General features: G+C 38.5%; 1 protein-coding gene across 2 annotated transcripts in view; it reads right to left on the bottom strand.

The window, feature by feature from the left end:
• Positions 1–345: 345 nt before the first annotated feature.
• tshz3b (teashirt zinc finger homeobox 3b) overlaps positions 346–15,405 on the bottom strand; it is a 72,555-nt gene continuing 57,495 nt past the window's right edge. Inside the window, exons 3-4 of one of the 2 annotated variants that reach the window (XR_006314109.2) lie at positions 2,795–6,205; positions 346–931 (exon numbers count right to left, since the gene is read on the bottom strand). Coding sequence is in view for 1 of the 2 variants with exons in the window: in XM_043706849.2 (XP_043562784.1) it covers positions 2,994–6,205 (3,212 nt within the window). In the remaining variant the exon portion in view is untranslated. Of the gene's footprint in view, positions 6,206–15,405 lie in introns of both variants that reach the window. The other variant, XM_043706849.2, reaches the window with a different exon arrangement.

Here is a 15,405-nt window from a genome sequence, read left to right as displayed (position 1 = left end):
GAAAATGACTGCAAAATTCAACTGAAACAGGCATTCTGCTAATTGCAACTGCATTTTGTTTAGAATTGAAATGGTGCAACTTTTAGATTTCTGAACATTCTATTCTCTGTATATTCAGCTATTTTTATATCTAACTGTGTTTGTGATATTCATACTTACATCTCTAAAGTGAAATGAAAACATGAATCAGGAGATTTTGCTTGCATTGGACACAAAATGTGTGGACATGTGCATTTACACACACACACACACACACACACACACACAATGAATGTCATGACCCAATAATCACCACTCAACCTGGCTGAACTATTTACTTAAACCGAGGGTCTGGAATTCCTACACTGGTTTTGTAACATGTATATTTCTTTTTATTGTATCCTGTTACATTCATACACTGTTTTTGTTGCAGTGGTCCAGAGTGCTTTCATACAATAATCGATTATGTTAACATATAAAATATTTTTCAGTAGAAAAGATGTTGACATTGTAACAAAATTTAAATAAACAATTTTAAGGAAATTAAAAAGACAATGTTGACTTCACATGGAATTTGAATTGCAACTACTTTCTGAATTTAATACTCAGGCTAATTGCAGATACCGCGCCTGTTTTACATGTTTGAGAACATGGCTCAGCAGAATCCTAGAAATTGTGTAATTAAATTCTCATATATATAAAATAACCAGTATTCGCCTTCCAACATGTAGAGCAGGTATGCACAGTACATATATCCATTGTATTCAAACAAGGAAAGCAGATGACAATTAGAAATCCATTTAAAGTCCAGCAAATACAAAATGGGATTGAATATTTAATTCTTGCCCCTGCTGCATAGGCAGGAGTTCCATATCGCTGTCCCAACGAATGCTGTGAATAGCACTGTAAGGGTTAAGCTGATTGTGAAAGCTGTCCAGTATGTACAGTGTTTCTGTTAAAGGGGAAAAGGGGAAAAAATCTCAGACACATTTTGATGCTTCTTGAGCAAAACATATCACATACAAGAAAAAGGGGAATATTGATAAAAGTAAGCCCGATGTTTCAGTCAGTTTCATGGTTTCTTAATAAGGAACCATTCATTAAATGTTTTGTTAATATCACAGTCAAGCTTGCTGGGTAATGTGATTTTTTTTAAGATAATGCCCAATTTTCTAACATAATTCATGGCCCCCTTCCCTGTCATCTACAGCTTGTGTGATGCCTGCAAGAGAGGCAATTGGCTGGGACAGGAGTCAAAAGCATTCAGAGATCAATATGTACAGGACATAAAATATTACAAAAATTGAGATTTCATGCACAAACGTTGGTAGTCTTGTTTGTTAGATACCAATCCTTTATTAAGTTATACTTTGGTTTACTATAACCACTCTGTGGTCACAGATTTGGGGCTATGCTCCTTAGTAGTTGGCTTCTGCTAATTTCACCTCAGCAGATAGCTCTCTAAGCCATGGCATATTGATTTCTTGTTGTGAAATGCACTGTTCAAGCTCCATTTAAGATTTTCATCTTCAACGTAGCCCTGAGCACATCATAGTGCCATAAATTAGGTAAATTGCACATTTATCACGAATGTTATTTTAAGATACGGTGTAAATGTGGCGGCTGGAAGATATACAATGTGTTGGAACAAGCCAGCGCTTGGGTGGGGTTACAGCTAAGTCTCAATGCGCACCTGTGAATTAAGGCCTTCCGAAAGGTGCTAACCTCTAAAGTATCTCTGTAAGTGCTGCAGTTATCTAACAAATAATACTTTAACCAAAACTCTTGCCTGACAGGAGCATAAACCCACTCAAGCTCTAGCCAGGAACATGTAACCTTCTGTGTAAATGGGCTCATTACTTGTCGCACCTCGTATGTAGACAATAGTGTGGAAGCAACACAAAATCATTGTAAAGTGTTTTAATGTCGCAGAAGGGCAAAAAAAAGTTATATGAGCAGCCATAATGGTGTTTCATTTCCAGCAACAAGGCAGGGCACAGAGTGCAGTACAGTATCTGTGCTGTTTACATGTCTATTTTATACATATATTCTCATATGGTGTCAGCTGTCAGTTATTTCTGCAAATTAACTGAAAAATGGAGATGAACAGACTCACTCAGTGTGCTGGTAACCACGGGTTACCTTTTATATGCCAAAATATAAAGATGCAGTGGGGAATCATGGGAGAATAATTAGGCAGAACAAAACTTACCAATCAAAGGCATTCTACACATGATGATCATTAAAATAACAAGTGAGAGTGCTCATAAATAAGTAAAAGGAGGTTACATCATGGAATGCCTTTTTACATTTGTAGCAGGATCTCATAGCATAAACCCTTTGAAAGAATTTTGTATATTATTGTTGAAGAAATACAGTACAAGTGTTTTTCTTTCTAATTTTATTAACCCTTTGAGCATTGACTATTCATTTTAGCTCTGTAAATAGTAGTTAATTCCATTAAATAATACATCTGAAAATTATATTGTGCAAAATCATCTGCACAAATATCATGACAATGGAATTGAATAAAGACAGCTGCAGATCATTATTTTAATAATGGCTTTCAGTCAGTGATCTGAAAAATAAGAATGCTGCCAATTTGTTTTTGCAACTTAATGCAGAAGTGCTTCAGCAGTGCTCAGAGGGTTAAAGGTTAAAGGCTGAGAAATGCCAGCACACTTAATTCACATGAGAAAGTGCACCAGGTTCAGTATTAAATGCTTAACTAAATTGTCCATTACGCATGCAGTTTAATGCATCTGAGCGATACACAGCAACTAAATCCAATTTACACAAAATTCCAAACACTTACCATTTTTACCCTTGTAATCAACCAGTAACAACAGCTGATTACGTGCTTCCATTAAACACTGTACAGTTATATAAAAGAGTTCAGATCAGAGTGCTACTCTGCAGTAAATGAAGAACATGTGCCAAGAGTTGTTACAGTAGCTTTAAGGCTTCTTTCAGATTTGTCCTCAAAGCAAATAGTTAGGCTACTAAAGTAAATGCTACTGTTTCTCTAGCTCTATAACATAGAGAAGGTGGTCCTCTGGTGATTTGCCATGAGTTTTACTGAGATGCAGTTTAACTGCATGTTTACTGGCAAAAGTCCGATTACAAAGTTTGCACTGGAACGTTGTCCCAGCCTCATCGTCTTGAGATGGCAACACCGATTTTTCGGAGGGCAGTTTTGCATGTGTTATCTGGCTGCTTATCTGTTCACTAGAAAGTTTTGATAAGTCTCGTAACCTGAAGCCTAAATGTGATTCTAAGTGACTGATGTAGGTTGAAGGAGTTCTGATCTGTGATGCACAATCATTACAAAAAAACACTGGATGACCAGAGTCCAAGTTTTTAAGAAATTTTGTTCCACCTGTCCTTCGAAGTTGGTACTTGACGTTGGCTAACCAGTGGCTGATTGTTGTCATGGAGAGCCCTGTAAACCTCGAGATGTGCATTCTCTCCTGCGGGCTGAGGTCCGACATAATGAATTTCCCATCAGTGGTTTGTCGCAGACTGGCTGCAAACTGCGCCTGCAGTATGAGCAAGTGCTGTGGGTTCCAGTTTGACTGCCGGCCTTTACGTTTTTGAGCTGGAGAAATTTCCTCTGGCTCCTCCACAGTGCTACCGTCCACCTCGGATTTGTCTGAAATGCTTGTAGGTGTAGAAGATTTTGATGTGTGACTTCCTGTCAGGTTTTTCAGCATATCGGATATATCTGACAAGGCATTCTCGCGTAGCGGCGAGTTTGACATGAATGACACGACTGCAGATGTCTTTGCTGTTGTCACAGTGGATGAAGAAGATGTTGACGACGGGGATATGGATGACAAAAGCACTGAACCCAAAGAACCGCTTTTGTCACTCTTGGCTTTCGTCAAATCAATGGGCTGGTCACTGCTGACATGATAGAAATAACGGTCTATGGGCTCTGTTTTTTTGGCTGGCAAAATTGGTGTGGCCACAGCAGCCTTTTCTGCAAGGCTGTTACTCATTTTGTAAAGCATGCTCATTGGGTCCAGGGTAGGCAATGCAGGTTTAGCTGCTTTCCCTAGGTGAACATTCATAACGGATTGCAATGCACTTAATGGATTTACAAACGGTTGTTCAGGAGGGTGGTCTGTAATAATAGCTGTGCTAGCGCACAGACTATTTGCAGTGAGTTTTAAGGCCTCTGTACCATTCTCCAAATGATCCTTGGCTGGGTTCTCTTTCATGATGTCTTTCTGGTGGTTGGAAATATTGTCATGGCTTTTCAGACCGGGGTCTTTTGAAGCTTCACTTTTTTGTTCCTCTCCTGCTTCACTACCACATGGAGAAGGTGCTTCATGCTTCAGTCGAGATAATTTGTTTTCTGGATCTTTAGATTTTTCTTCAGTTTTGGTTACCTTCTCTGTGACCTTCTTCACTAACTCTTCCATAGCATGGAAATTGTTCTTAGGTACAGGGGAATTCTGGCTACTAGGTGGTGAAACAAGTGGTTGACTCTTTGGAGATGCCATACTATCAATGTTGCTGTGTGCTGACTTCAATTGTGTATTCTTCCCTGATGAACCAAATGGTAACTTCATTATGCTAGGAAGCTGATATGCTGCATGAATGCTAGGATAGCCACTCCAACTTGGAGTTCCATTCTGAGCTTTATTAATGGCAGAGGTCACTGTGTTTTCTAGAGATTTTAGGATGTCCAGGCCTCCTTTAGGATTTTCTTCTAGATCTTCTTCAGTGAGATACTGATACTTTGAGGAAATGTCATATTTTTCATCATCATCACAGCTTTTATCTTTTTCTTTCACTTTGTCCTCATCACTTTCAATTTCTTTTTCTACTTCCCTTTTCACTTCAAGACTTAATTTTGGTGAAACGCTGGCTGGTGTACTTAATGATGACGTGAAAGCGCTTGCAGCTAGGGGAACAGATTGTACTTTATCTTCTAAGATGGCTGACACGGGTGTTGGTGTTGGAGTTTGGGGTGCCTCAACAATCTGCTTCCCTTTCTTGATTGCAGAATTGGTCACTTTAACAAAATGTCCAGTGACCATCATATGTGCAGTCAGTTCCTGCAGTGTGTCATGTGAACTCCCACACTCCATACACTTGAGGATTTGAGACTTTCTCGCCTCAAATTGCCAGGCATAGCTGGCACCATTCTGGTGTCCGTAGCGATTATTTGGTGTGACGTAAGGGTTTGAGGACTTCTGTAATGCATCACTTGTGTCAGAAAGAGAAGTTTTTGGCGTACCACCTGTGGAATCTGGAGAACTTGGTAGCTCAAGCTCAAGCATTGCCCTTTTTCTGGTGGAGGGGAGGACCTTTGTGGAGATTGGTGCTACAGGTTCCTTCAGAGGCACTTTCTGATAGTGTTTTGTCTTGATCATGTGGACACTTAAGTCTTGAAGGGACTCAAATGAATGGCCACAGTACATACACTTTAGCACCTTTTGAGCATCCTCCTTTCCCTCCATCTCCAGTAAAGAGCGCTTTCGAGGCTTGGACCACTTTTTAGGATTGTTATTGTCAGTTTCATTATTCTCATCTCGATAGTGTCCAGTTTCATTCATGTGCACAGTCAGTTCTACCAAGGAGTCATAAGCAGCACTGCAGTCTTTACAGCGGAATTTGCTTGCCCCAGTAAATATGGACCCATAGAGCTTACTGCTTTGCCTGTACAATTGTACTGTGCTGAAGAGGCTTGGCTCCTGAATCATCTTGGTCTGAGAAACTTGCTGTAATGTCTTTGACATGGCGGACTGATGCCAGTCAAAGCTCCCACTTCCACAACTGCTACTGCTGCTACTGCTGCTGCTGCTGCTGCTTCCGCCATTTGTTGCTGGTTCACTTGGTTGGTTCAAGCCCAAACTCAGAGATGACCAGTAGGAATTTGACAGTATGTTGTTGTATATTGCTTTCATTTGTTCTAAACTGTCCTGTACACCTTCCTCGGGAAGGCCACCAACTTCTTTGCTTTCATCCTCATTCTTTACAGAGTTGCTCTCAAAGTCAGCCAATCGATCACTGGTTTCACTAACATGAGATGTGCTGTCCATCTCCTGGCCAGAAAACTCTGCAGCTGGAGAGTCCTGGTAGCTAGGCGATTCCTTGCTAAATTCCTGTTCATTGCACGTATACTTTGAGGATGATTCTCCGTCAGCTCCAGACTCATTGGCTTCAGTCTCTTCGTCCTCTAATACTGCTGCCTTCAATTCGTCTGAAATGTAGGCTGCATTTAAAAAAAAGGAGAGAACAGTTTTAAGGTAATTGCTGCTAGTATGGATTGAAATTAAATATGGCAAAACATCATAACTGGCAACATCTGCTGCAAAGTTAGATAGTTAAAATGTAGTGTTTCTTGGGTGCATAAAATCGTCTCTTCAAATGTAATTTGCCACCTTATTCTTCTCAAGGGGCAACAGCTTGAAATTAAAACTAAATTTGAAATTAATGAAGCAAATTCTGGAGGTGGCATTCATTTCTAAAGTAATAAATTACATGTATCAACCTCAGAGACAGCAGTTCCTGTCTGTCAATTAATATGTCTTATGCTTCTTCTACCTCTAATGCATTTCCAGGCATAGACAGTCGCAGTTTAAATTATGCAACCATTATAAATTTCTGTGTTTCAGTATTTAGTAAATTGAATGTTTACTCTAAATGCAGTGTTTAAAAAATAGCTTGAACTATACAGGTTGATTATTTATATTTGGGTTCCCAATTTCAAGAAAAGACCTTATGATGATTTAGAGGGCTACATCCAGATTTGCCCTTCTAGACTTCAAAAATTCTGCTATGGAAGAACAGATGGTTGAAAAATTCTGTACAGACTAATCACAGCTACATACAGGTTTGTGGAAGAATGTTACTTTCGACCCACTGACATTTAAGTGTGCATCATTTTAATCAGACTTTCACTCTGTCAAAACAGTGAAATGCATGCATGCCTGCAGATGTCAGAAATGGGTTTAGAAAAAAAGCTTTTGGAAAATATGACAATAACAAGATTGCCAAGTTTTGGTATAAGATTTGATGTTTTCATGCTGCAGTAATTTTCTTTGAATAAATTTATAAAATGCTACTGAAAACCCATGAGAGGACTGAGATATATGAAAATGTATGTTGTTTATATTGCATAGTTTTCACACTCCCGTTTAGATTTTTCACCATTAGTGGTGTTAAAAAAATGTATCAGCACTGAATGTAAAATCAGTTACAGTAAAAGATCATTCCCATTGCGTAATCAGTTCAATAAAGCTGGACTCCACACACTGGAATTAAACAAATCCCTGTGTTTTACAGGCAAATTTGAGAGGTTGGTGGTGGTGGTGGGGGGGGGGGGGGGTTGGGTGCATTCTGATTTGAACAGTTGTTTGGAATCAGTATGTGCCAACAAAATGATGTCATCATCCAATTTAGCAGAAACAGCATGTGAGAAAACAGTGATTAATCACTGCAAATACCAGCATCATGCATGAGGCAAGCAGAGAATCAGACATCTCCCCCACAAATTCGAGGGGTAACATCTTTTTACACTGTTTTTCATTTCTTTTTCATCACATTCCAACAGGTCAGACCTACAGTAATCATTGAGGGCATTGAGGAAAGAATTGTTTCCAAGCACCATCGATGGCCAAGCTGTACTGTACGAAGAATCAGGATAGTGTAAGATTCAAAAGCTAAAGACCAGTTTCCACATGAGTATTCTTTACAACGAGGAGAAGGAATGATCATGAAAAGTAGATGCAGATGCCTTTCATACTCTGGGCTGACCCAGAACAGGAACTGCAATGTGCAAAATTCATCAACGAGACAGTACAGCGGAAAAAAAAACTCAGAAGCGACGAGATCAGAAAACATATTTAAGAAGGTAGTTGAGTCAAGTAGAAATAAGAATTAATTTAATGTTAAGAGTAAATAAAATTATTTTAAATCATCAGTGAATCGTTCATTCTGTGTAGATATCACTGCTGTCTAGACCATTAAGATATCATCTGTGAAATGCAATAACCGAGGACAATAGCATCTTAACTTACCCAGTGGGAGATTTGCTGTAAATATTGACACACTCCTGGGACCTACTGCAAATATTGACACACTTCTAGAACCCTACACAAATAGCCATACACTTCAGGGGACCCCTGAATTGGTTAATACCTCCAAAACTATTGCCACATTTTGTGACTAGTTTCAGGTATTAGTACATTCCTGGGGAATCCCTGCATTCACTGGCAATCTCTTACAAATGATAATATATACAAGAATCTCTGCAAATACTGACACAATCCTATGACCTACTGAAAACATTCATACACTGAAAATAATGTCATATTCGTAGAGGCCTTACGGAAATATTATCAATGAACCTTTCCCACCCTCGTTTCGAACAAGCAGTGCTGGCTAAAGGAAAGCACTGCAACTGAAGTAGAAAATATTTATTAGTATTTGCAGCAGTCAGTACAATGGAAGCAACAAACAGAAAAAATATATAGCATGCAGAATTCCTGACACACTGAACCCGAGTTACGTACTATGTCTCAGGCAAACAAAAATCTGATAACCTTTTGAATTCTCTGGAGTCTGCAGAACCTAGTTTGAAAACAGATCGGGTGCTGAATGATGCACATTGAGAGTTATATTGATATCCAAGATTTTGCTGGATTATATTGGGGATCAACATATATCAGAAGGCAATGATAGAGCCCACCCATCTCTTGTGATCTGCTCTGTGTCAGGCCTGTACTCAACCCTGACATGACATTTTCAGGACACTTAAGAGGGAGAAGTATCTGATGTAGGTCTGGTTGCCTCTCTTATAGTTTTACTTTGAGCTTCTCCATGTCAGGCAACAGCCAAAGCTGAGAAACTGCACCTGACCCTTACAATGAGAAATGAGAAGGGGGTCACCTGGGATAATTAAATACAAGTAGTCCCTCTGGTCTTCAATCCAACATTCAGGTCTCTGTTTTGGTCTCCATTAACTTGGACAATTTAGATTGGACCAGAATTTTTCTGACACAAAGCTAGTGATCCAGATACAAATATCCCACTGTTTAGCAATTATATTTCAATCTTCAATCATTGGGTAGTACGGAAGGATTCTCAAACTCTTCATTTGCTGACTCAGAAGAGGCAGAAATGCTAGCTCTAAACCAAAGGCTCACACTGGGATTAGGTCTATGGTGAGGAAAATTGGACATGTAATAGTAAATTTCCTTATTCACATATGCTTGATGACTATACTATACTATGTAAAATGAAATGTGACTGGAGAGATATCTTAATACCATAACTTATAGACAGACTAGTCTCATTTGCTGTTTATCTTTTTGTTGTCATTTTTCATCTTTGTTTTCTCATCCTCATCACAAAGCCTACTCCAGCTAATGTACTAATTTCGAACTGCAGACTTACTGGTTCTCCATGTTTATCCTCTTAGTGGAGGGTGAACTGGTTCCTGCTAGGTTTACTCATCATCATACCACCTCACTGCCACCAACACCAGAAAAGTGAAACATATTGACTCTGCACCACATTCCATCTGGTGAGAAGCACAGAGAATGGCAAAAAGAAACAACAAAGAACAATAAATTCAAAAACCTGATAACTCTGACGTTCAACTTTCCATTCATGAGGTTGGGGTCAAAGTCCCCTTCTAGTTTAAACACCCGTTTCCCTTGTTTATTTCACAGTTTATTTTACATTTTTGTTTTGCATATGGGAGCAAATCTACACGAAAAGGGAAGAGAGAAGGTTTCTGCACCCTCTCAGCTATGCAGGGTTCTGGTATCCATCCACAACAAAGTGGGTAAGCTTCCAAATAATAAGTTACCCTCCGAGGCTATGAAGCAGTCTGTGTGGGACTCGGAAATGAAGAAGCTTTACTCATATATTGGAGGAGGGGTTCTACACTAAAGTAAGCATTACCTTTGGTTTTACGAATATTTTCAAAATATTGATACTAATTATTCAGGGTAACCTAAATAATTTATACATCATACACTTGGAGGCAAGCCATGCCCACTTATACTGAATGTGACGTTACTTGCATGTGCACATTATCTGTTTGTTGTAGCAGGAATTATTAATATAGTATCCATTCGCCTATCCTCAGTTTAAAATAAAAAGCATTATGATCACCACAAATATCCAAGGAAGTATATATCTTCTGCTTTAGTTTATTCAAATTATACAGTACCCGAGGGGTGGATGTCCCATAACCCCTTGCTGGGCTTTGGCCCTAAACTTTTCATAACAGATGAATTTTAAAGGCTGGGTGAATACATCAATTTTATTGCCCAATAAATTACTGCACACTTCAAATTTTTCTGCCATTTGTCTTCTTCTTTAGAATTATGAATGAAACATATGTAATTAATAATTACACCATCACAGGAGGTTTGTAAAAGCTTTATGAATTCTGATTGAGCAAAAGATAAACAGTGATATATTACTTTTTGCGCTACAAATGTGATAATGTCAAGTGTTCAGTATTTCAGGCCAAAGTAGTCAAGTGGTTCTGAGCAGGCATTACTTATAAAACCTCTGAAAATCTTCAGGAAAAAAATATCTGAAGGTAAACAGCCTGGAAACCTACTGGAAATCTACATGCAAAAGCTTTATAGACGGCAGGATAAATAGCAAACAAGACAATAAAATAACACTGAGACAGAAAGGTATTGCAGGCTTTGGTAAATGTTTAGTTGTGGTGAAGGCCTTTTAATGCAGGGCGATCTGGCTGTGGCCTTATAATGGATTTCACAGGAGCCCAGACATGGTGTCACTTTTACACAAAATTGTAACCCTTTGGTTACTGAGTGTCCACTTCTTGGTTCAAGTAATTACACATTTATTTTCATCATTATGTAAAACCTGCAAGAAATAATTATATATTTAAATTTTACAAATTAAAGTGAAATGTAAGGATTAAGTGAATTTTTCAGAAATTCTGATGTTGTCTCAGAAGAAAATGAAACTTTAACGTTTCATAAATTGAACAAAAGCTGTTATGCTCTTCAATATGGTATACACATCTTTAGAAATATTCACAACCCATATGAAAAACAAATCTCCCTTATACTCCAAATGCGCCTTTCCCATTGTGTCAGTTAAGTTGTTTCTTTTCTGAAAAACAATATGTTAATCTCTGTCGAATATTATTTGCGGTCCTTCCGTTGTAGTATATTGATTACTGTGACTTGGTATGAACAGGGTTTCGTTGTTTGCCGTTATATCAGCACAAAGTAATTCACTGATTTCAAAGAACAAAACAGAGTGACTTGACTTCCACTAATGGTTTAAATCATTTTGTTGAATCAAGCATGGAATCAAATATTTTACTCAGTAGAATTCTGCTTTTCACGATTGACAAACTAATCACTAGGTTGCTAGGATACAGAAATTCTGAATACCATTGTCATGGTTAAAAATTAGTATGATTATTGAGTTAGCATATTTTTACATAACCCATAACATTTTCTTCCTAAGTATGGAAAATAAAACTACGGACCATATCTAATGATAGAAAGTACAGCCTAATTTATTTTTCTGTTTCCTTCTAGAAACTAACTTTCATAAAACAAACTGAATAATGTTACCAACATGCCTTAAAGGCTTTTAACTCACACCGGATTTTGATAATGAAACATGATTGTCACTGAAGATCTCACACTTGAGGAATTTCTCTTCCTTTCCTTGTGCTGATTAGAGATATAAGGAAGAGACCTGCAGTACTTTAGCATTGCAACTTTATCCTAAGGTTGACGGAGGTTGTGGCAAGCTTACACAATTTGAACCTGGTGGGGCAAAATATGATTTGAGTTTAACATATCTGACTGGTAAGCACAAGTCCATGCTTGTATTTCATCTCCTTATGCCAGGTTTCAATTGTACAAGTCTTCTGCCACCTCAGTCCAGTTCAAGACATGTTGAAGCATCTGTTTATTTGCTTTAGTGGCAACTGATGTCAATTAAAAATTCCCATACTGTTTTGCAAACTCATAATGGAGTGAATTTGAGTCTACATAGGATGCAACTAGTTCTATGGGATCAAAAACTGCATAAAATCTTTTCTGTTGCAATTTATTTATTAGTATTGATGAAATATGCTTCGTGCTTTGTTGACGCTTGTCTGGCAATTTTCTCCCCAGCCCCTTTCTGGATATTATTGACTAATATATAGAATATAATTTCAGAACCATCAGGTACACTCCAATATCCTGCTCAAGCAGCAATTCTTCATGATTGGACTTGCAGAGATATTTGCCAGGCTATTGGACTGCAAGAAGTTTGAATCTACCCTTGCCGGGGCCAACACTATCTGCCACAGATGTCTGGATAGCAAGAGTGGGAATCCATATTTTCACTCTTATTCGTTTAGCGCACTGGAGACATTTTTCCATACCAAATGTCGAGATCACCTAACAACACAGACTTGGGATCAAACCTTGGATCATCATCCGCCAGGCTTAGCTATGCGTAAAGCCATAGCATATGTTGCAACTGCATTGTTGAATAAAATGTATTTATTGTCCAAATACCTTTTGATAAAAGACTTATCCAATTCATTACCTATAAACATTGATGGTGCCTGTAATTTAAATTATAAAAACTAGGTGTGATTCTCCAGTTTCAGTTTAAAGTGATGGGACAGGCATGTTTAGTGACAACTGATTGCTGAGGAAGTTTGTTATGTTGCACATCAATCAGCTTGATCACTGCTGATAAGTGAGCTTTGCAGCCTATCAAAAGCCTCAACAATGGAGTCACTCCTCACTAGAAGCTACTGACATTTGGCTGGATCTTAGTGCTAAGGGGATTCAGTTGTGAGAAGGTAGTGGTTTCTATTGCTTTGCAGGGAGTCAAAGGCAAGGACAAAGGACAGCTTTCATAAACTAGCAACTGGACCCTCATTCGTCCCTCCAATTTCCTCCAGATTAATGTAAATGAAGGCCCCTGTCAATCTGCAGGCATGCCGACTTGGCTTCTCTGTTGCCAATTTTTCTGCCTGCTGGGAAGACAAGTAAACAGCAGTGAGTTCAGGCTCTGAGCTGGCTGTCATTTGACTACTCAAGGACCTTGCTTCTGGTGAGTTGAGAAAGTCCCTGGTGGACCTTCTCATTCAGTTCTGAATTGGTGAGGTGGCAAGAAGTGGGCAAAAATCTTTCCAGGGCCAACTCACCTAATTAATTATTTCTCCTTCTCATCAGCTGGAGTAAAGGGAAATTTCCACCCACTGTTCTGTTCTAGAAAGTTGTTGGCTACTAAGTAGGGTCAACATTTTTTATACTTTACAAGAAAGATAAATGAATCCTTTTGTACCGCTGAAGTTATTTCTTTTCAAACAGTATGTCTTAAACGACAGGTTAGTGTTTCTCAATAAAGTGTATATACGGGAACAAGTAATGTCATCATAGAATCTTCAGAGTAGTTTATGTCTTCACAAATACACTTTTAGCATTTTTTGGATTGACAGATTGCAAAGAGCATTTTAGGAATGCACTCTGCAATAGGATATATGGATTTCACATTTAAGTTAGAACAGAGCCATTTTCATAACTTTAAATAAATCCGCTTGAAAACAAACTTTAAAAGTCATTGTGAATCTTTATATTTCTCATTGATGATTGAACTACGGTTGATTCTTTGCTCTCACTCCTTTATTCCGGTCCCTATTAATAACATACCCATTGCCACAAAGAGACTGTTCAATATGCTTAGAACTCTACCAATGCAAGCCTACCGAGATAGAAAAATGGTCCCCGTAGGAAAATATCTAGACTCTACTGGCAATTTCTCACAGAAATATCCCTAAAACTGATGCTAAAACTGGCAACCCCACAACAATGCGAACTCTCCACATGCCATCAATCCATGAGTCGATACATTGGAGCTTCACAGATCACTCCAACATATTTCAATAGGAATCTTGTATAAAAGAAGCATTATCAATTTTCATGCAAGCTCAGTTATTGGAGCAAACTCTCATAGAAAGTACCTTTTCAGTGTAACTGGATATATTCGCATTTGCACTATTAACATGTTTTAAACATCACCAATTTAGTTTCCAGCACCATCAGTCATGGCATGATGTTATCTTATCCTTCAGTTTGTTGCTTATTTTTAATTTACAGTTTTATCATACCAAACCAGTCTAACATTACACTTAAAGTTTGAGAACCTTAAGGATGGTGAACTGGCAGCATAAGATTTTTGTTTAGAAAGAATATTGATCAAATATTAAGTAATATTTACACAGGAAGAATGAAGCTTGTGACATTTCCTGCAAAAAGTAATTATAAAATAAAAGAGAGATTAATGGCCACTTTTAAAATCACTATCACAGTTCTAAACAAAGCATGGCATGTTATACTCCACTATGTCACTGAGCTCAAACAATTCTGTTTCTAATTTTATTTTAATATCATGATGCAGTTGTATAAGACTCTGGTGCGGCCGCATCTGGAATATTGTGTGCAGTTTTGGTCGCCATACTATAGGAAGGACGTGGAGGCACTGGAACGGGAGCAGAGGAGGTTTACCAGGATGTTGCCTGGTATGGAAGGAAGATCGTATGAGGAAAGACTGAGACACTTGGGGCTGTTTTCATTAGAGAAAAGAAGGTTTAGGGGTGACTTGATTGAGGTGTACAAGATGATTAGGGGGTTAGATAGGGTTGACAGTGTGAACCTTTTCCCGCGTATGGAGTCGGGTATTACAAGGGGGCATAGCTTTAAATTAAGGGGGGGGTAGATATAGGACTGAAGTTAGGGGTAGGTTCTTCACTCAGCGAGTCGTAAGTTCATGGAATGCCCTGCCAGTAGCAGTGGTGGACTCTCCCTCTTTATGGGCATTTAAGCGGGCATTGGATAGGTATATGGAGGATAGTGGGTTAGTATAGGTTAGGTGGGCTTGGATCGGCGCAACATCGAGGGCCGAAGGGCCTGTACTGCGCTGTATTCTTCTATGTTCTATGTTCTATGTTCTATATAAAATGTACAATGATACAAATGACAAATTTTAGTTCCACAAAGAGTGCACAAAAAGTTTTATTTCATGCTTCAGAATATTTATTGGACTCCAAATCAACAGCATGTACAATCTAACTGACAGAGTTTAGAGAAAGCATATTCTCTACTTCACCCTTTTGTTCTTTTCAGGTTTGTATTAGTATTCATTTTAAGGGTAAACCTATACAACAGTTTAATAATCACAATCACACAAGAAGCAATGTGAAATTGTAATATGGCAATTACAAACAAAAAAGAAAGTCAAATCCTTTTTCATGTTTTATTACCGGAGACTAGGGACAACAGGCAAAGTCTTCTCCTCCCTGAAGGAGATGAAAAGGTAAATAACTGGGTAAATAGAGAGCCTGCCTCCCAATTTGCAGTTTTCTCTCTTACCCTAATCTAGGGCTAATTTCGGCAG

This window comes from Chiloscyllium plagiosum, unplaced genomic scaffold, assembly GCF_037043375.1.
Source record: "Chiloscyllium plagiosum isolate Xiang-an unplaced genomic scaffold, Cpla_swu_hap1 HiC_scaffold_17, whole genome shotgun sequence".
Lineage (NCBI taxonomy): Eukaryota > Metazoa > Chordata > Chondrichthyes > Orectolobiformes > Hemiscylliidae > Chiloscyllium > Chiloscyllium plagiosum.
The sequence above is the reverse complement of the archived record's forward strand: the minus strand, read 5'-3'. Positions and strand labels throughout refer to the sequence as shown.